Source organism: Chionomys nivalis, chromosome 13 (genome assembly GCF_950005125.1).
Source record: "Chionomys nivalis chromosome 13, mChiNiv1.1, whole genome shotgun sequence".
In the NCBI taxonomy this organism is placed as follows: Eukaryota; Metazoa; Chordata; class Mammalia; order Rodentia; family Cricetidae; genus Chionomys; species Chionomys nivalis.
Genome location: NC_080098.1, coordinates 41,627,022 through 41,652,906, shown reverse-complemented (window position 1 = coordinate 41,652,906; position 25,885 = coordinate 41,627,022). Strand labels below are relative to the sequence as shown.

Below are 25,885 nucleotides of genomic sequence, written 5' to 3'. Positions count from 1 at the left end.
GCAGACAAACAGCTACACACACACATACAAAACAACATTTAAAACAGTTTTGGAGATCTTCAGCGAGCCTATTGTAAAGTCAACCGTGGTAGGGTGTGTGTGAAGAAGAAAAATGAAACCCCTGAGTGCCCAGAAAACTAGGTAACTCACAAATTTCTCTATATTCCAAATTCCCAGGTACCATCAAGTATGGCCAAACAAACGTTTTTTGTTTTTTTTTTTTTTGTTTTTTTTTTTTCTAGAAGACCAACAGCAACATCTGCAGTTTCCTCTAGAAAACTCCTGGTAACTAACTCATTCTGGAAGAAGTATCTGCCAAGTATGGCCTGGTGAGGTTCCAACTGAGATAAATCTTGAGGTCTGTGCATCGGAGGAGCACAGAAAATAAAATAATCTGGTAATTTAAATTTTATTGAAACAGGATTTATGGAGTTATTTTCTGAACTATGACTTACTGGTAGCTCATCCACGCATTGCCAATAGTATTACTAATGAAGAAGCCCCATTCTCATAAATACATTTATATAAGACCTCAACAGTTCTTGATGTTTTGCAAGCTGTATACTAGGCTCTTCTTTTCCAGTCCAGTCTGGTGAACCATATTCCCTGAGATAGCTCATATTTTTATTATCGGAATTGGAGGATCCTTTTCATTTTTAAGTGACAGAACCCAGACTCAGCAATTTACAACTCTTAACTGTATTCCTGCCAGTACTTTGTGGGCTTAGGTGGAGTGAGCGTGGGGTGGTTTAGAATTCAGTGATCTTTGGAGAGGTACTGGGTCAAGATGTGCCAATTTTCTTTCTAAATGTGTGTGTCTGTGTGTGTGTGTGTGTGTGTGTGTGTATACACTGATGCCTGCAGGAGGTCAGAAGAACCTATGAATCCCCTGGAGTTACAGGCTGTTGTAAGCTGAGAGCCAGACTGTTGGGAACTGGGTCCTTTAGAAGGGCAGCAGCAGCTCTTGACCTCTGGACCATCTGTCTAGGATGAGATTTAAAGCCCTCATGTTGAAAGTGGACCTGTCACAACGGGATGTCAATGACTTTCTGGAAACTAGAAACTAGAAGAGTTTAAACCATTTACTGCAAAACCCAAATCTATCAGCAGGCTGAGAAATTCCAGGGTTTCCTCCTGCCACCTGGAAAGAGAAGTCAGCTTGGAAATCAGTATCAGACAGACAAATGGACAAACTTATAATTCTCAGGCAACTGAAGGTATTCCCAGGCATAGCAGATTACTGTATGCAGCCAGCACAGGCTGGATAGCCAAGGCTGGCGGGGGTGGGGGTGGTGGATTGACACACGAGGCTTCTTTTCAGGTGGAAGAACAGCAATCTTTATTTTGCCCAGCAACCTTTTATACCTCTACTCCTTCTGTGGAGACCCACCGGCCAGAAAGAACACAAACATCCTTGTCAGTTACAGACCACAAGGAAGTTCCGCTGTCAGTCAGGGGGAGTGAGGGCAGCTGGATCACAACAACTGTAAAATTTGATCCCAAATTTTGATCTCACAGCTAAACATTTTATGAAGTTTTAAATGAACCCAGGAATATTTATGGGTTTTTTGAACCTTTAAGAAGGGCATTGACATCTGCTCCTGCTACAGAAATTACAAACTTGCAAAAGTCTTTTCAGTTACATGTTCATAAAAGAGGTAGAGTCCGGTTGGGAGTTCTGACTCTGATGATTAGGGATGAACCTAAAATTGTAGCCTATTTGTCCAAGTAAATGGAAAATAATGGGGAATGATGGGGAGAGGAAGATGGTGGGGAACTTTGTAACAGACACTTTAGGAAGGACTCTGCACTTAAACAAAATGGTTTGTTTGTTCTGAGTTAGTCTACACACAGCCATCTTAATACTGTGTTTGTTCTGAGTTAACTTTACATCCCACTGGCCTAGGGGACTGCAGAGCTCCTATCTGACACCACGGGACATTAGTCAGACTAAGCATTGTTGAGTGCCTAGGTTCAGAGGTCAAACAGATAGCAGTCTTTGGAATTCAGTCGTGAAAAGGTGGGGAATAAAGAATAAGCTTGAACACTAATAATTAACTTTGTTTGCTTCGCTAGAAAACTTCTGGTTGAGATGGGGTCTTAAGGTGGCTTCTTTGGCGTGGTGGTATTACTTGGTGGCTTGAGTTACAGTACGAGCTTTGTCGTTCCAGTGAGAGAGGACGCTGTGTGTGAAAAGTTCAATGAAATGGCTTGTCTCGTGTAAACGAAGCGTTTCGACTAGACCCAGCCAGGGCACCACCGAGTCGAGTCGTGGTCCTCCCACCGTCCTAGAGTGGAGCCGGAAGCTACTGGGCTGGAACACTGAGGGGCCATGTGACTGACCCTGCGGCCAGGGCGAGAGGACGTAGGGTCGTCGGGTTCGAGCGGAGTCGGAACGGCAACCTTGGGACTCTGCAGCAGCGCGTCTGGCAGGAACACACACAGAACCGGTCCACGCCTCGGAGCTGGGAGAACCAGAAGCGGGTGCGTGGCGGAAGCTACCGTTCTCGGGCATGGGAGGGGGTGACGCTGAGGCTGTTTCGTGCTTATCCAGGAACGCACTATGTAGCTCAGGCTGACGTCAGACCCCCTAATATCAGCCTCCCGAGTGCTGAGATTACAAACGTGATCCAACACGCCTGGCTTCTGTTGGTTTTATTTTTGTTGTGGTTTTGTTTTGAGAGGGTTTCGTGCCGCCCATATTGGCCTCACTCCTTTAGCGGAAAATACCTTTGATTTGAACCAAGCGCCGAGCTCATAGACTGGCGCTACCGCACATGGTTTCTGCTGCATGTTTAAGTAGTTTCCAATGCAAATAAACAGAATATTTGGGTAGATAATCCAAGGAAGATAGATAGACGTAGATGGCTTTAAGAGGCATGCGCGGTGGGGCCTGGGGTGATGGCGCACGCCTTTAATCCCAACTTTTGGAAGGCAGAGGCACAGGCAGATGGACATCTTTGAGTTCGAGGCCAGACTGGTCTACAAGAGCTAGTTCCAGGACAGTCTCCATAGCCACGGAGAATCCCTGTCTCGAAAAACCAAAAACAGAAAAGAAAAGAAAAAAAAAAAAAAAAAAAACGAGCAGTGAGCGCACAGAGACTCGAAAGCTGGAGCTTGTTTTGTCTTATTTAGGGAATAACAGGGCCACAGGGGTGTTTTGAGAGCAAAATTGTCAGAAAGAATAAGTGTAGAAAACGAAAAGGTGGGCATTTTGTTGTGTGAGGAACTTGGTCTTGGCGTGAAAGATATAATCCGACATGTTTGAAAGCATTTGTAATTGGAAATCCATAATAGGGATAGATGGGAGGATGGGCCCAAATGAAATCCAGAATAATTCAAAGTTGGATGCACTACACCTGAGCATGGTGGATAATTTTATAGTCCTAGCACTTGGGATACTGAGGCAAGAGGATTGCCATTACTGACTGCAGAATGAGACCCTTGGGAGAAAGAAAAATTGGCAGGAATTCTAGTGGGAAGTGAAGTCTGACTGTGGTGGCTGTGGCTAGGTGGAGCCCACAGCATTCGCTTCTGGATCAGATGCACACAAGCAAGAAAAAAGGGAAAAATAAATTCAAAATTTTGGATCTATGAATTAAAAAAATTTTTTTTTTTTGGACAGAAGCTCTGAAGTTCGGCTTTAAGACCTTGTGTAAATTCTCCAACTCTCCACGTCAAGTTTTCTCTGTAGTATAAGGTTGGAAATATTTCTTAGGTTTCTGAGGAGATTGAATTAGCAAGTGAAAAGCAGGTGGAGCAACTCTATTGGCTTGTTTATTATGCTGGGACATGACGTGTGACTGGTCATTAATAAGAAGAAAAGAAATTGAAGGGGTTTTTCATGTAAGAGTGAGATTTATAAGGGCCCAAGAACAAACAAAGAAGCCAAAGTATTACAAGTGTGAGAAACTGAAAGTAGTTCATTAAAGCATAAGAGAAGTTTAGACCGTATTCAATGTCTTGAGCTTGATCTTAATGGTGATGGCCCATCTTTATACGCAACAGGCACAAGGGAGGTGTGCTTCGTTTCCTCCTTAGGAAGATCACAAGTGCAGTGTGGGAAATAGGTTGGTGTCAGGAAGAGAACAGTGGTTCTCAACCTTCCTAACGCTGTGATTCTGTAAGACAGTTCCTCGTGTTGTGGTAATCCCTGGCCATAAAACTATTTCGATTGTTTCTTCATAGCTATAATTTTGCTATTGTATTGACTTGTAGTGTAAGTATTTTGGAGATAGAAGTTTGCCAAAGGGGTCACAACCCACAGATTAAAGGATTGCTGCTTTAGAGTATTCCAAGTAAGAGACCATGTCACCAAGAAGCTACAAGAAAGATGTATTTGAGGGATATGAAGCTGTAGAAGCAAAAGAACATGGGACTGCTGGAGAGGTGACTCAACAGTTAGGAGCAGGGGGCTGGAGAGATAGCTCAGCGGTTAAGAGCATTGCCTGCTCTTCCAGAGGTCCTGAGTTCAATTCCCAGCAACCACATGGTGGCTCACAACCACTTGTAATGAGGTCTGGTGCCCTCTTCTGGCCTGCAGGCATACACAGAACATTGCATACATAATAAATAAATAGATATTAAAAAAAACAGGAGCACTAGCCAATCTTCTATAAGACCCAGAATCAGATCCCCACACCCACACGGCAGCTCAACCATTGGTAACTCGGGTTTTAAGAGATCTACACCCTCTTCTGGAACTCGTGTGATGCACAGACATACGTGCAGGCAAAGCACCCATACACAATTTTTTACAGGAACTTGATTAATTTTATACATACAATATGAAAGGAGGAGGAATGATCAGTTTCCTGTCTTTAATCTCAAGGTAGCTGGACCCTCCCAAAGACGTTAAACTACTATATTGTGTATTGAGCAGTTATACTTAATCACATTTAAATATAATTACTCATCTACTTAATATATTTCATCTAATTATTATAATATTTAATCTAATTACTAATCCCATGTTTGATTAATTGATCACATAATTGATTAATTAAGAGTCACCACTAATTTATGTGTTATGCTTGTGCTAGAGTTTTTACTACCTTTAAAAAGAGATTTGACTTTTAAATTGTTTATATATGTCTCGGTTTGTACTGTTGTCCTTGGAAACAAGAAAGGTACTCAGATTTCTTGGTACTGAAGTTGTCAGTATTGTGACAAGGATTCAAGAAGCCTCGGTGGTACCCTCTGCAAGAGCAGGCTGCTGTCTTAACCACAGAGCCAGCTCTTCAGTCCCTTTATTAGTTATTTAAAGAAATATTACCATTTTTTATATTAGTTTTGGTTAGTAGATGTCTAAAAAGAGATTTATTTTTAGAAATAAAGTAGAAGGGGATTGTTTGGGAACAGGATCATGGGAGTGGGGTGCCAATTGATTGAGATACAGGTGTATGACATGCCATAATGAAATCCATTGTGCATAGTTAATAAGTGCTAATTTTAAAAAGAATAGGAAAAAAGGTCAAAGATTATTACAAGGATTGCCTCATGATTATGGCAGCTATCAAGTCCCAATATCTTTAGGGGAATTAATCTAGAAACAAAACAGCAAATGATTTCATTCTAGTGCAGGCCAAAGACGTGTGAACTACAAAAGTTGATTATGTAGTTCAAGTCTGAAGACAAGAGACTTAGCACCCAGAGGAACTGAAGTCTCAGTCCAGAGCTGAAGGCAGAGTATCTGAGTTCAAAAGCTGCTAGAGAAGAAGTCTTATTATTCCCTTACATGGGAGAGAGGATCAGTCTTTCTCTTCTCAGACCTTCAGCTGACCGGGCAAGGCCCAGTGCATTATGAAGGACAATCTGTTTTACTCAGTCTGCAGTCTATTCAAATATCCAAAATAATGTTTGACCAAATGTCTTCACACTGTTTTTCCCAGAATTGCCTACCACAATACCAAACTACATTTTCTGGCTAATAATCATCACTTTCTTGGACATTTTCAAACATCTACTAACAGGACATGGTGATGCAAGCCCCGCACATCATTGTTACTTGAAAGGTTGAAATACAGAGGATTGGTGGTGGCGCACGCCTTTAATCCCAGCACTCGGGAGGCAGAGGCAGGCGGATCTCTGTGAGTCCAAGACCAGCCTGGTCTACAGAGCTAGTTCCAGGACAGACTCCAAAGCCACAGAGAAACCCTGTCTCGAAAACCCCCCCAAAAAAACCACAGAGGATTTTTTTCACTGCAGGCATATGCGTCTATGCTGAGTAACATAGCATGACCGCATCACAAACAAACAAAAGAATACACTTGGTAGCTTTTAAATTTAATTATTTTTTAACTTTTATTTATTTATCTTTAAAAAACCAAACTTTATCATTAAATATACCAATCCAAGTTCCCATTCCTTCCACATATCCCTCACCCCACCCTCCATCCACTTCCCAGAGAGGGTAAGGCACATTGCTTTGGAAAAGGTCCAAGGCCCTCCCTACTATATCTAGGCTGAGCAAGGTATCCCTCCAAAGAGAATGGGTTCCCACAAAGCCAGAACAAACAGTAGTGATAAATTCTGGTGCCATTGCCAGTGACCCCTATTTATTAATGCAGGATCCCATTGTGTAGCCTGGGTTGACCTCAAAACATGCAAGCCTTCTGCCTCAGCTTTTGGAATGTTGGGATATAGGCCTGAAGTACCAATTCTGGTTTTAGATGTTTGATATTTTGTTTTTAATGCACCAATTCATATTTCCTTTAGTCATGTCTCCTTAGCCTAGAACAGTAACCTCCCAGCATCTGCTTTGTTTTGGGGAAATTGGATCCATGCCTGTTGTAGATGGACCAGAGTTCTGGATTTCTCAGAAAGTTTCCTCGGCAAATTTATGATAAATAATATTTATTAAAAGTGTTTCATAGGTGATAGGGTAGTTAGTGTTGGAATCTTACTATGGATGCTGCTAAGTTTGATTATTTGGTTATATTTGCAGCTGCCAGATCCTTCATTTCCCTTCATTAATACAGTGTGGTGGTTAATGCTGGGAGCATCCTGTTCTTCCTTCTTTTGCCCCAGTGGTTTTAGCATTCATTTGTGCTTTTTAACTGAATTGTTTAATTTTGAGAGTTTAAAAATGATGAATTTTTTTTTTTTTTTTTGAGCCAGGCCTTGGTGGCACACATCTTTAATCCTAGCACTTGGGAGGCAGACACAGGCAGATCTCTGTGAGTTTGAGGCTAGTCTGGTCTACAGAGGAGTTCAAGGACAGGCTCCAAAGCTATACTGAGAACCATGTCTCAAAAAAACAAAAACCGGTGATTTTTCAGATCTCCACTATTGCTAGGTTATGTGGTATTCTATAAAGGTTCTTCACTTTGCTTATTTTGAAGAAAACAACCCTAAGGAAAGATTATTTTGCTGTTCTTACTACTAGCATTGCTGTTTCTGTGACTCTTGTGTCTTTAGGAGTGTCCCTGAGGATACAGTCAAAGAAAGTTCTCCAGAACAAAGTGCCTGCAGCACAGGATGGCACTGGCCTTGGTGAGTGTGTGTTCATGTGCATTCTTATTTTGAAAAAGTTCTTTGAGTTTTCAACATGTTCTGATCATATTCTGTTCCACACATACCTCTTCCCAGATCCACCCTAGCAAGCGTGCATACTCTTTTTCTCCCCTGAGTCTGAAGGAGGAGCTTCAGGTAATGAGGGGATCACTGCTGTTCATGGAATCAGAGGTGTGACCTTGGGGGTCCTAGCAGACTAAAATTAGTGACTTGCCACTCAGCCCAGTGAGAGAGGTGAGTGGTAGTGAGATAACAGGATTTATTACTTAGCGTGTCCATACTGGGAGGAACCAGGAAGACAGTGCCCTAAGCCCCATCTTAGGCCTGACAAGAGCTTCAGGATTAAATGGGAAAAGGACAAAATCTGAGAGGAAGAGGGACAAATAGCATACATAGTCCTTGTCAGTCTGTCTTGGACAAATTGATCAGCCATTGTTTCATGCTGGTTCTGTAAGGTCCTGAAAACTCCAGCGGAGTCACTACTGCTGAGGCAGCCAGTACTGGTGCCTGGGGATCCCATCTCATGGGTGATCTGTCTGCAGAGTTCTTGGTCTCTTAGTGATACTAGCCAGAAAGGGGGACTAGAAGCTGTGCATTGTAGTTTAGGACTTTAATCCCAGCACTCAGTGGCAGGTAGATCTCTGTGAGGCCAGCCGGAGTCACGTAGTGAGATCCTGTAGAAGAAAGAAGAGTGGGGGTATTATCAAGACTAGGTAGATTAGGGACATCAAGCTTTGTTTGCCAGTTGTCAGAGAGACACTGCTTAAATGATTAGGATATATATGCAGAGCTAAGTAGAAATCTGACTCCGAGTATAAGGTAGCAAAAGAGATGATAGTTGCAGATCCAAGTCTGTGCTTTAAGCCACTGTTAAAACTACTGTGCTTGGGAACAGGGATTCAAAGTTCAAGGAAACAGAAAAGGCCTTGGGCAGGAGCCGTTGAGCAAACAGTTCAGGCAGCTGCGCTATGAGGAAAGCACTGGACCTCGAGAGGTTTTACGCCGACTCAGGGAGCTCTGCAGACAGTGGCTGCAGCCTGAGACCCGCAGCAAGGAGCAGATCCTGGAGCTGCTGGTGCTGGAGCAGTTCCTGACCATCCTGCCAAGCGATCTGCTGGTCCAGGTGCTCGAGCACCACCCAGAGACTGGGGAGGACCTGGTGGGAATACTGGAAGATTTGCAGCGGGACCGTGGAGAAGCAGGACAACAGAAGGTAAGGGGTACAGGTGTCCTTTTGCAGGAAAGTAAGTGAGCCCCCAGGTCAAATAGGTGGACATGAACACAGCAGTGGGGGGGGTCACTGCTCACTGCTGGTCAGTTTCGGCCTCATCTCTCCCTGCCATCCCATGGTGTGAGGAGGCCCTTCATTCCTCTGCCTCTTAAAGTTTCTCTTTGTTCTCTTTTCTAACACTGAGGTGGCTTTTTGTAAACCAGCTTTCTAATTATCTATACTTATCTCTAGGACCCAACCCAAGGAAACAGACAGACTGTGCTGGTTGGAGGGCCAGCCCTTCACAAAGAAGCACAGGAGCAGCTGGTCCTACCTGAGCATGAGCTGCAAAAGCCCGAGGAAGAGAAGGGTAAGAACTAAATGGCATCCTTTTACATTTGAGTTATGGTAGGCCTTGCAGTGCCCTCTGCCTTGGTACTTTTAGTTTTTTGTGTTTTGATTTTATCAGATGTGTTGTGGTATAATTTATATATACAATCCACACTGGAGCCTCACTAGTTAGTGAGTTTCTTGTATATACAATAAACTTAGTCAGTACCACAGTCAAGATCTAAAAGACCAGCCACTCCATAAACAACTCGAATAAACAACACATCGGGGAGAAGTGGATCTGGACCCCACCTGCCTTCTCTTCTCACCCGAGACAATGGGTCTCAGGATCCAGGCACAAGTTTCCTTATGCATTTTCTTATCTCCTTCAAATGACTATAAATGCAAGTAATGAGGGCAGTTAGTTGGTCTGGGTTTGTTTGTTTTTGTTGGTTTTGTTGTTGTTGTGTGTGTGTGTGTGTGTAGACAGAGTCTTCCTCTGTAACCCGGGTTGATCTCAACTGCAATTATGTAGACTAGGGTGGTCTTGAAATCTCCACAGTGTCTTCTTGATAGTTCCATTTAGTGGCCCTCTGTTCTTTTCTGTTGCTTAAAGATAAATGTATTGTTTTCTCTTCCTGAAAAGCTTTAGTGAACTGGGTACTTATATTTTTTCATATATGAAAACTGGCCATGTTGAAAAGAAGAGCAGCAAAATGCAGCAAACCCCCAAGTTCAATAGCAAGTTGTCCCTGCCTCTCACACACAGGCACTTCTGTCACGCCCCATTTCATTACCCATCTCCTCCTGGGTCTCTCCTGCCTTGTTCATTTTGTTCCCCACTTTTCCAACTCCCTGCCTCCCTTTATCCTTCCTCTGAATCTGGGTCAGTGTCCCACATGTGTTGTCATGTTACATTACATTGTAGTTTCTGGCTTCTCTTCTCTTTCCAGAGTTAAAGGGCAGATTTGTACTGTGCCCTACCCTTGTGTAACCAGTATCTACTAGTGTTTGGCTGTTCTTATTTCTAAAGCTGACTTTCTGTGTTCTTCCCTTACATGTGTAAGTTAAGAAGCCTCTGTTCCTCTCTTGGAGGAAATACTTCATGTTTCAACACATGATATTTTTGTGGATTCGTTATTCTCAAGGTCCAGTGCTGTTGATTTACTGATAAGGACTCACACTGCTTTTTCTAAGGTTACATTCTGCTCAGTGATCAATTGTCACTATGCCAACAGATTTTCATTTTTCAACATACCATCCCTTTTTAATGTGATTGTCCTCGGATGACTTAGTTTTATGGTTTTATGCTTTTTGTTCCCCATGTAACAAATCATGATCAAGTATGTGCATTCATGCTTGGTTGCTTCTATGTCTGTGATTTATATCACATAATAAAATGTAGAGCATCTCACCTCCCACCACAACCCTGTTCCCCCAAGCCAGTCATAGTTAACAATTTCTCGGCTGACAAGCTCGATTTGCTGGCACCTGAATGTGATCTCAGGACTTGAGAGATTGAGGGAGGAGGCTTTGTGGCCAGGTTGTTCTGCTTATTAAACCTTTTCTCAAGGAAAACCAAAAATCAAAACCACAGATTCTTGTGAATTGTTCCATAAATATATTTTAAATAATCATAAGCAAAGGTTTTGTTTGTTTGTTTGTTTGTTTGTTGTGGGTTTGTTTTGTTGTTGTTTACTTTGTGGGGACTGAAGAGATGGTTCAGCTGTTAAGAGCACTGACTACTCTAATAGAGAACCTGGTTTCAGTTCCTAGCACCCACATTGCAGCTCACAAAATTCTATAGCTCCAGTTCCACGAAACCAGACACCCCCTTATGGTCGTCATGGGCACTACATGCATGTGGAGCACATGTACGCAAAACATTCATTCATATACAGAAAATGTTTTGTTTTCTTTTAAATTTGTACACATGGCTTGATTTAAATATTTCTTCCTATTTGCAGATATCTTTTCCTGAGCACCAAAAATGAAATAAGTAGTGATGTATATATTTAATGTTCTAGGTAAGGAACTATGGAATGAGAATGGGCAGCTCATTGTAGTGGCAGACTCTTTTGGAAGAATACAATCATGTTACACAACATCTGAACACATCCAGGCCCTCTGTATGGACTTAAGCTTGGAAAAGCAACCAGCCATGGCCCAGGAGAAGACTAGCAGCCAGTGGTCGGAAACTGAGGAGGGACTCGCCCAGCCCTCGGAGCTGACTGAGCATGAAAGGGCACATGCAGGAGAAGAGTCTTATGAGTCCACAGTGTATCAGAGTTCTCTTCCTACTGAACACCCAGAAGACCTCTCTAGAGAGAAAGGTCACCCCTGCCATGAGTGTGGAAAAATCTTTCAAAGGAGTTCACACCTCGTCCGACATCAGAAAATCCATCTTGGTGAGAAGCCTTTCAAGTGCAAAGAGTGTGGAAAAGTCTTTAGCCAGAATGCAGGTCTTTTGGAGCATCTCAGAATCCATACTGGAGAAAAACCCTATCTGTGTATCTATTGTGGAAAGAACTTTAGGCGAAGCTCTCATCTTAATCGACACCAAAAAATTCACGGTCAGGAGGAGCCCTGTCAGTGCAAGGACTGTGGGAAAACCTTTAGTAAGGCCCTGCTCCTCAGCCACCATCAGAAAGTCCATGGTCGCTTCAAAAGACATCACTGTAATGAGTGTGGGAAAGCCTTCAGTTTGACTTCGGACCTTATTCGACATCACAGGATTCACACTGGAGAAAAACCTTTCAAATGTAAAGTGTGTCAGAAAGCCTTCCGTCTAAACTCACACCTCGATCAGCATGTCAGAATCCACAATGAAGAAAAACCCTACCAGTGTAGTGAATGCAAAGAAGCCTTTAGGCAGAAGTCTGGTCTCTTTCAGCATCAGAGACATCACCACAAAAAGAAAGCGGCTTAATGAGGTTCTCTGTCTGCGATAACAGAATGTTACATCGACAAGCAAACAATGCTTTGTAGAGTCACCATGGCATCGATTCTTGGAGGCTAAATTGGAAGCCATTTGCCTCCGTTGCTTCTTTCTTCTTTGTTTTTCTTAAAGCCATAATTAATTAGACTATAATAATTTTACTTTAGATTATAGGATCAGAGTTAAGAGTTCTTCACTACAGGATGTGACAGAGCTTTTAATGTGATAAGTACATGATTATCTCTAATAGTCTTGTGTATGAATGAAATCTTTTAAATCACCAAGTCAAGTGCCTACAGATTTATACAGAATGGGAGCAAGCTGATATTTTTGCAAGTACTATAGCAACAGGCTCCTGTAAAATAAAACTAATGAGGATTGGGGAGATGGCTTGGTGACTGAGCCAGTTGCTATGCAAGTGTAAGGACAGTGCTTTGGGTCTCCAGCATTCCTGTAGAAGTCAAATGGGTGTACGGCCCACCTGTGCACCCACCCCTCAGGAGGCGGAAATCGGATCTTTAGAGCAAGCTGACTGCCTGTCCTGGCTATATCAACAAACTCTGGATTCAGGTGGGAGGATTTGGTGACCAGTTGGTAGAATGATCAAGGCAGACTCCAGTGTTAATCGAAGTGCACATGTATACCCACACATGTAAATATCACACACATGAAAATAATCCCCAGGGGCTGGAGTGATGACTCAGCAGTTAACACACACTGCTCTTGCAGAGAATCCATCCATCTTCGGTTCCTAGCACCTGGATAGCAGTTCACAACCACCTGTAACTCCAGTTCCGGGGATTTGATGCCGTCTTATGGATGATCTTGTATACAAATGGCCCACATAAGCTCACACAGGTACACACATACACAAATTAAAAAATCGTCAAAAACACTAAGCCCAAAATAAATGGGATAATGCTTATATGTACACATTCTCGAAAGTCTAACATGGGTTAGCTAAACCTTCTTCCTACTGGTTTACCCACACGTGGTCCTTATCTCCACTTTACCAGTGAACCATCAATGAATGCAGCTTCAGAAAGCAAAGAGAATTTTTTTTCTGTTTAACTGTGGAGCCTAATTTTTTTTCTGTTTAACTGTGGAGCCTACCCCTCATGGATTAGCTCATGTTATTTTACATTTCCTACCTGTTTTAACCACAGTATCAAATTAAGTTATAAATCAAAGTTTTCTTTAAACTATGCAAGAGACTGAGTCATTTAAATGACCTGTGTTGAATTAATCTAAGCAGCAGCTTTCTTACATGGCAACTCCAGTGCCATTAGCGTGACTGCTTGAAGAACACTTTAATGAATGTCCCTTGGGGGGAAAACGACTTTTTCCCTTTAAATACCAATGATGCGAATTTTAAATGATATTTATTTTTGAAATAATTTTGACCATTAAAATAAAATCTGGTTGGAGAGATGGTCATGATGCTGGTGATACAGAATAAGCTTGGGGAGTCTTCCCCGACATGTTGCCGGGATGGTGAACATTGCTTTGGGAATAGCACAGGGTATAGTTCTCCCAGAAAAGGCTTCTCAAGTTATGCCACTCTGGGAAGATAAGTGGACCTTTGTAGCCATTACAACTTGGTTTCACTATACTTGGTTTACAAATATGTTCCTTGTCCAATAGAAAAGGCTGAGGTCAGGCAAAGATGATTCATACTTTGACTCCAGTCTGAATCTCTGGCCTTTTGGCTCCGTCATCACAGCCCATGCCATGAGCTTTTAAGGCCATATGACTGCTGACGTTGCACCCATCACATGCCAGGTGTGGGCAAGGAGGGTAAAGAGGTTCTGCCTGGTTTCGGTAAACCCTTATTGAGCTGCTTTCCCCAAATTTGCTTAGCATATGTGTCTTGGGCCAAAACTTTGACAAAGGAAGCAGGAGAGGGTCATGTTTCGTGCAGAGCTAAAAACATGGCTAAAGGGATGAAAGGAAGATGTCACGGTCACACCTAGCAGTAGTCCTTGGCCTGTTCCCTCCTACTTAGAGCAAGCGGACTAGAAGCAACTTACCGTCTTCTATAGGGATACCAAATGTGTAAGAGATAGGTGTGGCATTTTGAAACACTAAAAATCTTCATGCAAAGTCAGTTCTGTTGCTTATAAGCTAAAACTATTTTCTTCTGCCTTTACAGACAAAATTAATTTGATATTATGGGTACTTTTCCCAAATAATTTGAGGACTATACTAAGGTCAATACCTAAACAGTTCCATGTTAAAATTTAAAGCTGATTTATTTCAGTTTAGTAAGGAAGCATATAGCTAGTATCTTGTTCTGATGAAGAACTTTTAAATTGGAAACCCTGCATACTCAGAATTACTTGGTTATTTGGTCTAAGCTTTAGGTAGTATCCTGCCTTTAATAGAGTGTTTCCTCCCTCTCAGTTCTCCCCTTTGTAGAAGGTAAATGCAGTTATATGATTTGCCACTACTGAATATGAACAAATAAGAGAGGGGTAAGTAACTGATTGTCATATCTTTATAAATTCATAATTCACTTATCTTCTGCCTCAGCTCCCTCCCCCCACCCCTAGTGCTGAGATTAAAGGTTTATGCCATCATGCCCACCACTTAGGTTTTTGATAGAAGTTTGAATTATATTTTCCTAGTAATTTTTAAAGATAATATCTTTTCTAAATTATGTGCCATGGGGTGAGGGTGGGCAGGGGTGTCCGTGTAGGCCAGAGTTGTTAGATCTCCCTGGGAGCTAGAGTTCAAAGCAGTGAATTGCCCAGTGTGGGTGCTGGGAATTGAACTCTGGTCTTCTAGAAGAGTAGTATGTTCTGCTAAGTTATCTCTCCAACCCTATTATAATAGTAATATAATACAACCTAAAAACAACCTTGAAGTTGGTACTGTGTTGCATAGGATACTGAAGCAGGGGACCACAGGTTCAAATCCAGCCTTAGTTATGTATTTATAAGACCCTATCTCAAAACACAAGCGCTAAGGATACATCTCAGTGATAGAGCATTTGTATAGCATGTGCATGGGCCTGGGTTACGTCCCCAGCACCACCATGTTTTATTCATGTCCATACAAAAACCTGCATGTAGGAATTTATCACACTTGTGCTATTCCTAACCCTCCGAAGACAGCTAGTTATCCTTCCGCAAATAGAACCTGTTTTAGAACATGCTTTATATTTCTACTGTTGAACATTCTTTTCCATGTTGATTAATCATTTGCTGCTGGTTGTGTGAAAGTGATAATCTTTTTCTGGCTTTTCTGTTAACATTTTCTTTTACTCCTAAACAGCATGGCCCTTAAAAGTTAGAGAACTATCAAATTTTTAAATGTACATTACTTTTTGTCAGTTTGTGTGTGTCATATTTACCCAACAGATATATTTAAAACAATGTAAAAAAACATAATTTAAATATTGATAATATAAAGAGAATACTTTCTTATGGAAATAGCGATATTGACAGTACTTTAACAGTCTGTAAAGAGTTATAATGTTTCAGAGTAATTTTTCAATAAAGTTTAAGTTTTAAAAATAATTTAAAGATTTTGAATGGTGTTTCCTATAGCGTTACTTAGAAAGAATATAGCCTAAGCCTATTAGTGAGGATACATTGTAGCCTTTACAATGGAATACCATTGTTGGGATGTTTATAAACTAAGCTTAAGCCTAGGGGAGGCTCAGTTGGAAAAATGCCTATGACAGGAGTTCAGAACCTGAGTTCAGACTGCCGGAAGCTATGTAAAACGGTGGAGATAGTAGCACACAGCTTTAATACCCTTGGGGGCATGGGGATCCCTGGAGTTTGCTGGTCCATCGGTGACGCTGCGTCAGTGAGCTCCACAATCAATGAGAGACCTTGCCTAAAAACGAGAAGAGTAACAGAGCATCTGGCATCGACCTCTGGCCTCCACGCCCACATACACGTGTGCATGCTCGTGAGCTCGCGTACAGAACACTTTTTAAAAGCTGGAAAAAAATCCCATGCTATCTTAGCAGAAAAAAACTCAAGTGCAAAATTCCATTGTGATTTCCATAAGTGCTTCGAGCACTAATATACTCTCTGAACAAAACGTTTCAAGGGGGGTCCTGAGAATATTTTATAAAACTCGGGGAGGCTGTGGAAATGGGACCCTGAGTAACAGCGCTTGCCGCCAAGTCTGACAACCTAAGTTCAATCCCTAGGGCCTTTATAGCAAAACGAGAACCAACTCCAGGTTGTCCTCTGACCCCCATTCGAACAGACAACGGAAATAAATGTAAATATGGTGATTCTTGAATTCACACTACCTGGATTTTTGTCACACATATAAAATCTGTGTACTTCCTCACCTTGCGGCTTTGTGCCTTTTTACTCCTCTGGCTCTCCGCACAAGGCCGGGTAAAGGTAACTCGGCTTTGTCTTTTCAGATGCTAGTTGTCTAGGAAAGAAACTATTTTTCCCTCGAGGTGCTGGGGACTGAACCCAGTAAGTATGCCAAGCAAGAGCTCGCCCTCAGGTACATCCGACGGGTTTTTTGGCTGAAATGATTGATATAAATGTACGCCTGATTGAGCGATTCGGAACCACCAGGAGAGGCTGGTGCCGAGCAGGAAAACCTCGACCTGGCTCCACCGGAGCACCAGAGACTGGGGCCTCGCTCCTGAAGTGCACAGTGGCAGCCGGAAGTTGCCTCTGAGCTCCAGCTCCGTCTACAGGAAGTGTTCCTTGGTGCCCCGCTCTGTCTGCAGGAAGTGCCCCTGTCTCTCATCCCGTTGGACCCCGCCGAACTGCACCATTGAGGGCTCGGACTAACAGCAGGCACAGCCAGACTGTGGAGCTCTGGCCTCCTGACTCCGGTAGCATCCTTTCATGAGCTCGGCACATCCTCCTTGCACACGTCCCCTAAAGCTTTAAGCAGCAAATACACACTTAACTGCAGTGCGCAAGCGCTGGCTCAGAGTCTTAGCATAGATTGGGCGCGCTAGAGCCCTGGCTAATGCTCCTCAGGTACATCTGTTACATACGTCAAGAAGTCCATCAGTCTGTGTTGGGTACCAGGTACGTGCTGCGTTTGAAGAGTCTACGCAGAGGTCTGCTTGGGGCAAAGATGACTGTGCAGTGATCTGTAATAACAGCTGGAGACCGAAGTGCACACACGTCCCGGAGTGCTGCCACCTGTGTGGCTGTCTTCTCCATTCGTACATTAGGTTTGAGGGTGGCCACCAAAGACTATGCACATACAGAGTACAGAGTAGGCCACATGCCATTGGGAAATTGAAGAGAAAGCCCAGTACAAAGTGGGCAGGAAAATGTCAGCCTGCAGTGACTGCGGAGGTGAGAAAACTGTGATTTTCTTGTAGGTAGGAACTAACTTCTTGTATTCCAAGATTAACTTTACACCTGGAAAATAATTAGGCGTTTAATATGATGGGTGGTAAACTGGAAGTAAAACGCAGGTAAGATCCGATTCTGGGAGTCTGAAGTTAGTTCAAGAAGTGTTTGAACCTTGGCGGTGGTGGTGGTGCTGGTGAAGGTGCTGGTGGTGGTGGTGCTGGTGGTGGCGGTACTGGTGGTGGTGCTGCTGGTGGTGGCGGTGCTGGTGGTGGCGGTACTGGTGGTAGCGGTGCTGGTGGTGGCGGTACTGGTGGTGGCGGTGCTGGTGGTGGCGGTACTGGTGGTGGCGGTGCTGGTGGCGGTGCTGGTGGCGGTGCTGCTGGTGGTGCTGCTGGTGGCGGTGCTGGTGGTGGCGGTACTGGTGGTGGCGGTGCTGGTGGCGGTGCTGCTGGTGGTGCTGCTGGTGGTGGCGGTGCTGGTGGTGGCGGTACTGGTGGTGGTGATTTTCAACATCCAGTTTAAAAGCTCCAGCTTATTTTGCCCGCGCTTCTGACCCACTGGCTGGAAACCAGGGTGTTTACTACCCCTTCCAGAGGCACAGAACCCAGGAGACATTCTTACTGGTGTGCTTAAAGTACATTGCAAAGAATACAGATGAAGCAGAAAGTGTGCTTGTGTTTCCCAGGATATGATTAAGGGGTGTGGTGCTCCCAAGCCCTCTGTGAAGACATCAACCTCCAACTGCTTGGAAGCTCCACAAAACCTGCCATTTGGGGTTTTGATGGAGACTTTATTATATAGACCTGATTAATTAAATAATTGCTTAGTGGCCATCGATTTAACTTACAGCTTATCCCACCCGAAAAATTTTAGGAGTTACGTGCAAGCAAACAGTATTCCACATTAACACAGGAGGCATGTTGAATTATGATCAAAATTGTGCTTTAGGAAATATTAGTGATGGAAGGTCAGAAGTAAGAAAAAAAATTATTGTAATAGTGGATGGAAATGGTAACTAAAGGAACAGGAAACAAGGAATAGCTGCAAGAGGTGTTTTGAAGAAATAGTAGCTGAACTCAATGGTTATCTGGGACCTGATGTTAAGCCTAAATGCATGGGAAGTGCTGACCTCAAGAGAAACGGAGGGCTAGATAATGAACGCGCCTGTGAGCGGGCTCATGTTTCCTTTCGATGTGGGATTAAATGATGGTACAAGACAGGAATGAGGCTGGAGGCATCCTGCTAGCGCTGGAAGGTGGGGGTCTGGAGTCAAAGGCAAGTTGGAGCCAGTAAGGGATCTCCATGTCCTTGAAACAGATATGCTGAATTGAGATCACAGAAGGAGAAAATGAGATGAGGGAAAATAAAGAAATTGCTGTGTGTTTGCTGTTTCAGGTCTGCTGTGGTTCTATTTTTAAAAAATAATAAAACCCTAGTAATGTAAACAGTTTCTTGGGGTTCTATGGGTTGACTTCCCAGCTCTACTGCTTGGAGTTACTCATGTAACTGTATTAGCTAATAAATTATCTAGGCCCTAGGCCTGCCTAGGCTTTAGCTTGGACAACAGTATGGTTGTCTTATGGAGGTATCTTAAGAGCTACAGGACACTTCCTTTTACTGTGCCATGTCTGTCATACTGTTTATCAAAGCAGGTCATAGGCACACACACACAGGTCTGAGACAAGAATTATGGGAGGCATATATGACCAGATCTCGCTACAGAAGGCATTTGGTGATTGAGCGCTTTGTAAGAATACTACCATACCTGTGCATAAAGTGAAATATTCAATGCATGTCGATAAATGACCTTTGAACTATACTGTGTTTCTGCCAAGATAGCTTCTCCAAGTGTCAAATTATCCATCCTCTCTAGCTTAAGTATAATACATTCAAGTATTCTTACTGTGTATTAGTTTAGGAGGTTCTGTTGTTGTTTTCGGTTTCACTGAGCCAGAGTCTCTATATTTAGCCCAGGTTAACCTTGAACTTGCTAAGTAGTGCACACTAGCTCCTGCGCCTGCACGCTGGGATTTCAGGCCCGCACCACCATGCCTGGGCAGTCATCCTTATAGTTAGTCTTTCTCTCCTCATGGTGTATCCCTTCCCTCTAGGCTCCGCTCCCTTAATGTTCAGGATATGATTTTGATGCATGGAACCCTATGTGCATAGCATAGTTGAGACAAAAATAAAAGTATGTTTCATGGGGTTTTGACACTCTTTTGGCTTTAATTTTCTGTTCAATTCTTTCACTGTAGATGTTTCTTTAGCCATACTTTCCTGAAGCATAGACTTCAGCCAAATGAACCTTACTGCAGCTTCTGAGTTCAACATGTATGAAGCTTTGCCGGGTTCCACCCCTGAGATGAAAACAACCTTGTGACAGCGAAGGAGGAAAAGACCAGCTGGGAGCAGCCAGGCAACTCACAGGAGGGCAGGAGCCACACTCAGGGGTTTACTGCCTGAGATTTTGACAGTTCTGCTACCAGGAGGCTCCTGGGCCCCCGGAAGCTGTGGCCCAACTTCGGGAACTTTGCCATCAGTGGCTGAGGCCAGACACCCACAGCAAGGAGCAGATCCTGGAGCTGCTGGTGCTGGAGCAGTTCCTGACCATCCTGCCCAAAGAGCTCCGAGGCTGGGTACAAATGTATCATCTACAGAGTGGTGACGAGGCGCCAACATCGCTGGAGAATCTAGCCCCGGAACTCGGAGACACAGGCAGCAGGTGGGAAGATGAGGAATGTTCTAGTGTGGGAGAGACAGGGTGAGGAGTGTCTGTTTGCTAGCGTGTCACCTTTTATTCTGAAATAATCCAATTAAGAGAAGGACCGAAAAAACCGTGTAGAGCGCTCAGATCCTTTTCGGACAGATTTAGCTGTTGGTAGCACTAGTTCTGTGATATAGCCCACCCACCCCATCCATATTCCTGTGCAAGCCAAATTCATTATCTTTCGTATAGGCATGCACATTTATCCAGACTCTTTTCCCCTTAACCAGCTGATAATTAATTATAAATATGTCTTTTTACCACCAACTACTTCAGCATGTATTTATGAAGATAAGGAAATGCTTTTACAGTCTGAATATGGTCATCAGATTGTTCCCTTTGGCTGCCTATTTACCCCAGGGGCAGTGCATTCGCTTGCCCATCTTCTCATAGGTACATAGGGTGGTTTTGCCTTAGTCACGGGGTCATAGGAGTGCTTGTCCAGATTTCTTCTCTAGAGAATTATCATTTTTCCCCTTTGTAGGTATTGTGTAAATTGGTGGAAGACATCTTGAGAGCGTACAGACCCTAGTCCTGATGACATGTTTGCCTGTAATCCATTGTGTGTTTCTGGGGCACAGGTCCTTTGTCTGTCTTGCCAGCCTTGATTGTTGAGTCCCCAGACACGGAGGAGAGCCTGTCTGAGTGAGTCTGCAGTGCTAATTTGCTGAATGAATGTGTGTCAGTCTTCTTGAACCTTCTTTAGAGGGGTAAATGGAGCTCGTTCTGTGTTCCCCTGCAAGAGTCTCTGCTTCCCCCCAGGATACTTATTCAAGGTGAATCTTTTGTCTCCAGGCGCTTTCTAGCCTAGTGGCGACAGAGTATCAAGGCGCCTCTTTGGAGTATCAGAGTCTTCAGTTCCTCCAGCCTGGGGCCACGCCCATGGCATGTGACCCTCTACAGGTGCCCCAAGAAGTAAGTGGTGAGTGCTAGATGGTGGGTTTGGTGCAGACACCAGAGGAGGCCACCAATAGATACATTGTTTTCTCAGAAGAGAGCTGACTGTCTCTAGCCTCAAGGTCTTCTTTCTTGTTTTTGTATACAAAGTAATTAAAGTATCATCTCATAGTCAATCACGTGTGGTGTGTGTGTGTGGTTATAATTTAGGGGCTGGAGATGTGGCTCAGGTAAATATGCTTGCCCCTCAGCCTGACAACCTAAGTCAGATCCCCAGGACCCACATGGTGGATGGAGAGACTCTTGCAAGTTATCTTCTGACCTCAATGTGCATGCTGGAACGCAGGTATATAAACACACACACACATGCACACACACACACACAAATAAACGGTTTAAAAACAGAAAATATTTGAGACCTACTTATTAAATTTTGAGTATGAAATTAGTCACAGTGATACAGTGACAACTCTGACACATGCCCGTAGTTTCAGCTACTCAGGAGACTGAGGCAAGATTGCTTGAGCCCAGATTTCTTGTGTGTGTGTGTGTGTGTGTGTGTGTGTGTGCTGTTATTGTTTTGGTTGGGGATGTTTTGGGTTTTCTTTGTCTGTTTGTTTTGTTTTGATTTAAGTCTGGGTCTCAGTATATAGTCATGGCTGACTTGGAACTCACATGAAGACCAGGATGGACTTGAACTAGACCACCAGCCTCCACCTCCCAAGGGCTGGGGTTAAAGTCCTGCACCCCCATATATGTGTGTATTTGTGTGCTCACAGGAGCCATGGCACAAGTCTGAAGATCAAAAGACGACTTGCGGGATTCAGTTTTCTCCTTCCACTCTGTGAGTTCTGGGAATCAAATCCAGGTCCACTGGCTTAGCAGCAAGCGCCTTTACCCACTGGGACATCTCTCTGACCCCTCCCTTTTGTCTTTTTTATGCTTTATTGGGACTCGAACCCAGGGTTTTATATGTGCTAAATGAACACTCTACCAACCGAGCTATTATCACCTCCCTTTTTGTGTTGTGGGGAGGCAGGGTCTTACGTAGCCCAGGCCAGCCTCAAACTCACTGTACAGTCAAGAATGACCTTTAACTCTTCCTCCTCTGTGCCCACCTCCCAAGCTGGGTTTATGGACATATACCACGAAGACTAACCAGAGCCCAGGACTTCAAGACCAGCCCGGGGAACACAGTGAGACATTGCCTTGATATATTAATCATCATATAAGATACTCAGGCATACAATTTATGATTCATGTTAGTTACCACAGTATTCATTAAATTTCCATTATTTGACACTTTTTATAAATACAAGTTTATATCTTGTATTTAAAGCTGTGACTTTTGTTCATTCCCATATCAAAGCAAGTTTTTAAAATGATACAAAATTGCAAACTGTTATAATTTTACCATATTGTTTATCTTGCCTGTACGGTGGGGGGAGGTGTTTGTGCACATGCTATATAGCAAGTGTGCATAGGTCAAAGGACAAGTTGTGGGGATCAATTCCATCCTTCTACCATGTGGATCCTGAGGATCAAACTCAGGTCCCAAGGCTTGGTGACTTTAGCCACTTTAACCACTCGGTCACTTGAACCACTGAACCATCTCACCAGTTCCGAATTATAACATCTTTTTTATTTAATACCTTCAATTAATAGGAAAACCAAAATTTAGTTTAAATGATTTGCCCAAGACCAAGAGATTCAGAGCTACTTCTAAAATATAAGGCTCCTGACCTTTGGCCCTTGTCTACCACATGTCTGGTTTATAGCAAAAGCACAGGTCTTGTGTGAAGATTCACCTTAGCAAGCTCTGTTATCTGAATGCAGCCTGCACCAGCAGCTTCTTCCTTCTCTTTCCCTTCACAGTGACATACTTCCTCCAACAAAGCCACACCTCCAGATAATGCCACTCCCTGTGGCTTATGAGGGCCAATAACTTTCAGACTGCCACACTAGTATAGCACAAAGTCAGAACAATGAAACTACACCATTGCTGCAATGCCACTATGCTTTTTGCCTTGTCTATCAGAACTGGTCAGGTGTGTCAGGCCTGTCATCAGGCCAGGCTGCCACCACCACCCACGTGTTCTGTCTAGTCAGTGGCTGTGCCAGTACAGCACAGTTAACTTTCTCCTGGTGTATGCCATTAGGTGGGCTGCGAGATCTTCTGACTGTATATAAAGTCTTCCCACACTTACAACAGGTGGACTTTTTCCATTGTCTGTTTGTCCACTGGCCAGTTCTGTCCCATCTGGAGCTCTGATAGGTGTGTGAAGTCTGCATGGAGTTGCTAAAGGGGAGTTTGTATCTTCAGATGTTTCTTGCTTGACAGCCAGCTCATTTTGTTGCCCGTGGTCTCTACATTTTCAACCTTGGGAAGCTGGAGGATATAGCTCCATGCTACAGTGTCTGTATGAAATCAAGGTTCAGTCCCCAGTACAAGTGTGGGGAAAACTGGATTCTTCATCAGAAATTCAGAAGAAATTTGTCAACTCTTCCCCATTCCGAGAGAGGGAAAGATGACTCAAATGAAGTTACTGTAAGCTCGAGTACCAGTAAAGGACTGCAGAGAGGCCCTGTGTAGGAGCCAGGAAAATCCAGGAGGGTGGGCTTGGCTAGGTGTTGAAGCCTGGTAGATGTTTAGATAGCAAGGACAAACAATGCAGAGAGCTAGAATGAAGATGAGAAGAGCTTTGGGACTTAGTAGTCATAGAAAAAGGGGTTTGCTGAATAGAGCTTAAAAATAAAACGGGGGGTGGAGATATGGCTCGGTGTTTAAGAGCATTTGTTCTTGTAGAGGACCCAGATTTGGTTCCCGGAACCAACATGGCAGTTCACAGCCATCTGCAACTTTAGTTCTAGAAGATCCAACACCACCTTCTGACCTCTTTGGGCACTGAACACATACATGCAGATTAAAAAAAAAATGGAAAATAAATAAAATACCCAAAGAATTTTATAGTATGATATCTGGGTTACAAGCTGATATGAACAGTAGTCTGCTGCCAAACAAAGAGTTTTGGCAGAGGCAAAGGATGAATGAAGACCATGAACATCCTGATGGTGTGATGGAGAAGACTCCCAGGGGCAAAGAAAGGGGTGAGAAATACAGACTCAAAGGAAAAAAGAGATTCTTACCCAGAGGAGCCAAGGAGATGTAGAGCGGGCCAGTGAACTACATGGTCTCTGGGCCGACAAACGAGGTGAGTTCCAAAAGCATTTCCCAAATCACCTGAACCAAAGCACCAAAGGAACTGTTGTGAGGCAAGGAGAGAGCGGGCAACTTTGGTTCCTCTGACAAAGGTTGGAATCATCATGGATGTGACTTAGCACTAACCTTGTGTGTTTGTGTGTCTGTGCCTGTGTATCTGTGTGCTGTAGTGTGTTCATGTGTGCCTGTTAATATACGTGGAAGCCAGAGGAAAACCGTCAGTGTCCTTTCTCATGCACTGCCCACACCTTCCTCTTAGTTTTCTTCAAACAGGCTCTCTCACTGGTCTGGACCTCACCGCCTTCTGCCACTGGGATTACAAGAATACTACCATACCCAGATTAATATGTATGTTAATAGGTTCTAGGGATCAAAGTCCTCATGGTTTCAGGACAAGCCCTTTACCAACTGAGCTCTTCCCAGCCCAGCATCTAGTTTCCTAAACTATAGCTTGCAAATCCATGTGGGGGTCATATAATTGAGTGGAGATTATAAAAAATGCAACAGTACAAGTTTCTGAATGTGAAATGACCAAAAATTAAATAAAAATGTGTGACTAGGAGACGTTCCTAGTAACTCCTGCCTATATTATACCACACAGCAACTCCACTATAGCCTCGGTTTTGAATGCACAACAAGCATATCATTCCATCACACCCTGCCGTTCCAATAAGCATTGTCTAAAACGACCTCAGCTCAGATTTGAAAACGCTGTATGTTACGCACTGAAGTGTTTTTACTGTACATAAAAAGCTTTCTGTTGTTACAGAAACACAGTGGCTTATGTTCCCATTGACAGCACATATATGAAAATCAGAGCAATACACAGAAGATTAGCACGGCCCTTAAGCAAGGATGACACTCAAATTTGTGAAGCGGTCCATACCGTTTAGCAAGGAAATGGAACCACCCTAGATGTTCAGAGTCTATGGATTACCTGCAATCTACTATAGATGGAAGTTTCTGTCCCACCCAGCCATCCAGCTGTTCAATCCCAAAGAAATACACAGAGGCTTATATTAATTATAAACTGTTTAGCTTATTAGCTCATGCTTATTATTAACTAGCTCTTACAACTTAAATTAAGCCATAATTCTTGTCTGTTTAGCCACATGGCTTGGTACCTTTTCTCAGTAAGGCATTCTCATCTTGCTTCCTCTGCATCTTGCTGGAGACTCACTTCCTGCCTTTCCACTTCTCAGAATTCTCCTAGTCTGGTCTCCCCAATCAGCGTTTTATTAAACTAATATGATTGACAAATCTTTACAGTGTACAAAAGCATTATCTCACAGCAATCCACAAAGAAATTCTTTTGTAAATATTTTCTACGTGCCTAATGTGTGTTAGGCAGTGAAGTAATTCTAGTTTGATGTGTTCACATTTTCCTCCTTCCGTAACTAAAAATTGAGAGAAAGTATATGAACTTTTTTTTTCATTGGCTTTGGTATAGTTAGTAATAACAGAAAATTTCCCAAAGGATACCCGGTCACAATTACAGGGAAATAGAGGAATACCGTTAAGTACCATGAAGACTCAAGCAAATTTGTAAGCAGATGATTTGTAGGAGAGTTAGTGGAATCTCAACAAGATGGTGGAATGGAAAGAAAGGAGAGGAGAGGTGGGATTATAACGAAAAGAAAATTTGAAACTACATACACCAAGTGGCCTATAATTACATTCTAGGTGGCAGAAATCAACAGCAAAAGAAATC

The 25,885-nt window shown here is 43.2% G+C and overlaps 1 protein-coding gene, 1 long non-coding RNA gene and 1 other non-coding gene across 4 annotated transcripts; all 3 read left to right on the top strand.

Annotated features, from left to right (window-relative positions):
• Positions 1-2,346: 2,346 nt before the first annotated feature.
• Positions 2,347-15,505, top strand: Zscan26 (zinc finger and SCAN domain containing 26). Its single transcript, XM_057787551.1, has 6 exons — positions 2,347-2,484; positions 7,420-7,494; positions 7,591-7,650; positions 8,411-8,728; positions 8,978-9,095; positions 11,083-15,505. The coding sequence occupies exons 2-6, from the start codon at positions 7,480-7,482 to the stop codon at positions 11,982-11,984; spliced, it is 1,413 nt and encodes a 470-aa protein (XP_057643534.1). The 5' UTR covers positions 2,347-2,484; positions 7,420-7,479; the 3' UTR covers positions 11,985-15,505.
• A 1,231-nt stretch (positions 15,506-16,736) lies between these two features.
• On the top strand, positions 16,737-21,130 carry LOC130885891 (uncharacterized). Of its 2 annotated transcripts, none has more exons than XR_009058201.1 (2): positions 16,737-17,017; positions 19,549-21,130. It is a non-coding gene; the product is annotated as an uncharacterized LOC130885891 (long non-coding RNA). The 2 variants fall into 2 exon arrangements; XR_009058202.1 differs by having other exon boundaries at positions 16,737-17,293.
• A 3,829-nt stretch (positions 21,131-24,959) lies between these two features.
• On the top strand, positions 24,960-25,064 carry LOC130886303 (U6 spliceosomal RNA). The gene has a single exon (XR_009058276.1). It is a non-coding gene; the product is annotated as a U6 spliceosomal RNA (small nuclear RNA).
• Positions 25,065-25,885: the final 821 nt, after the last annotated feature.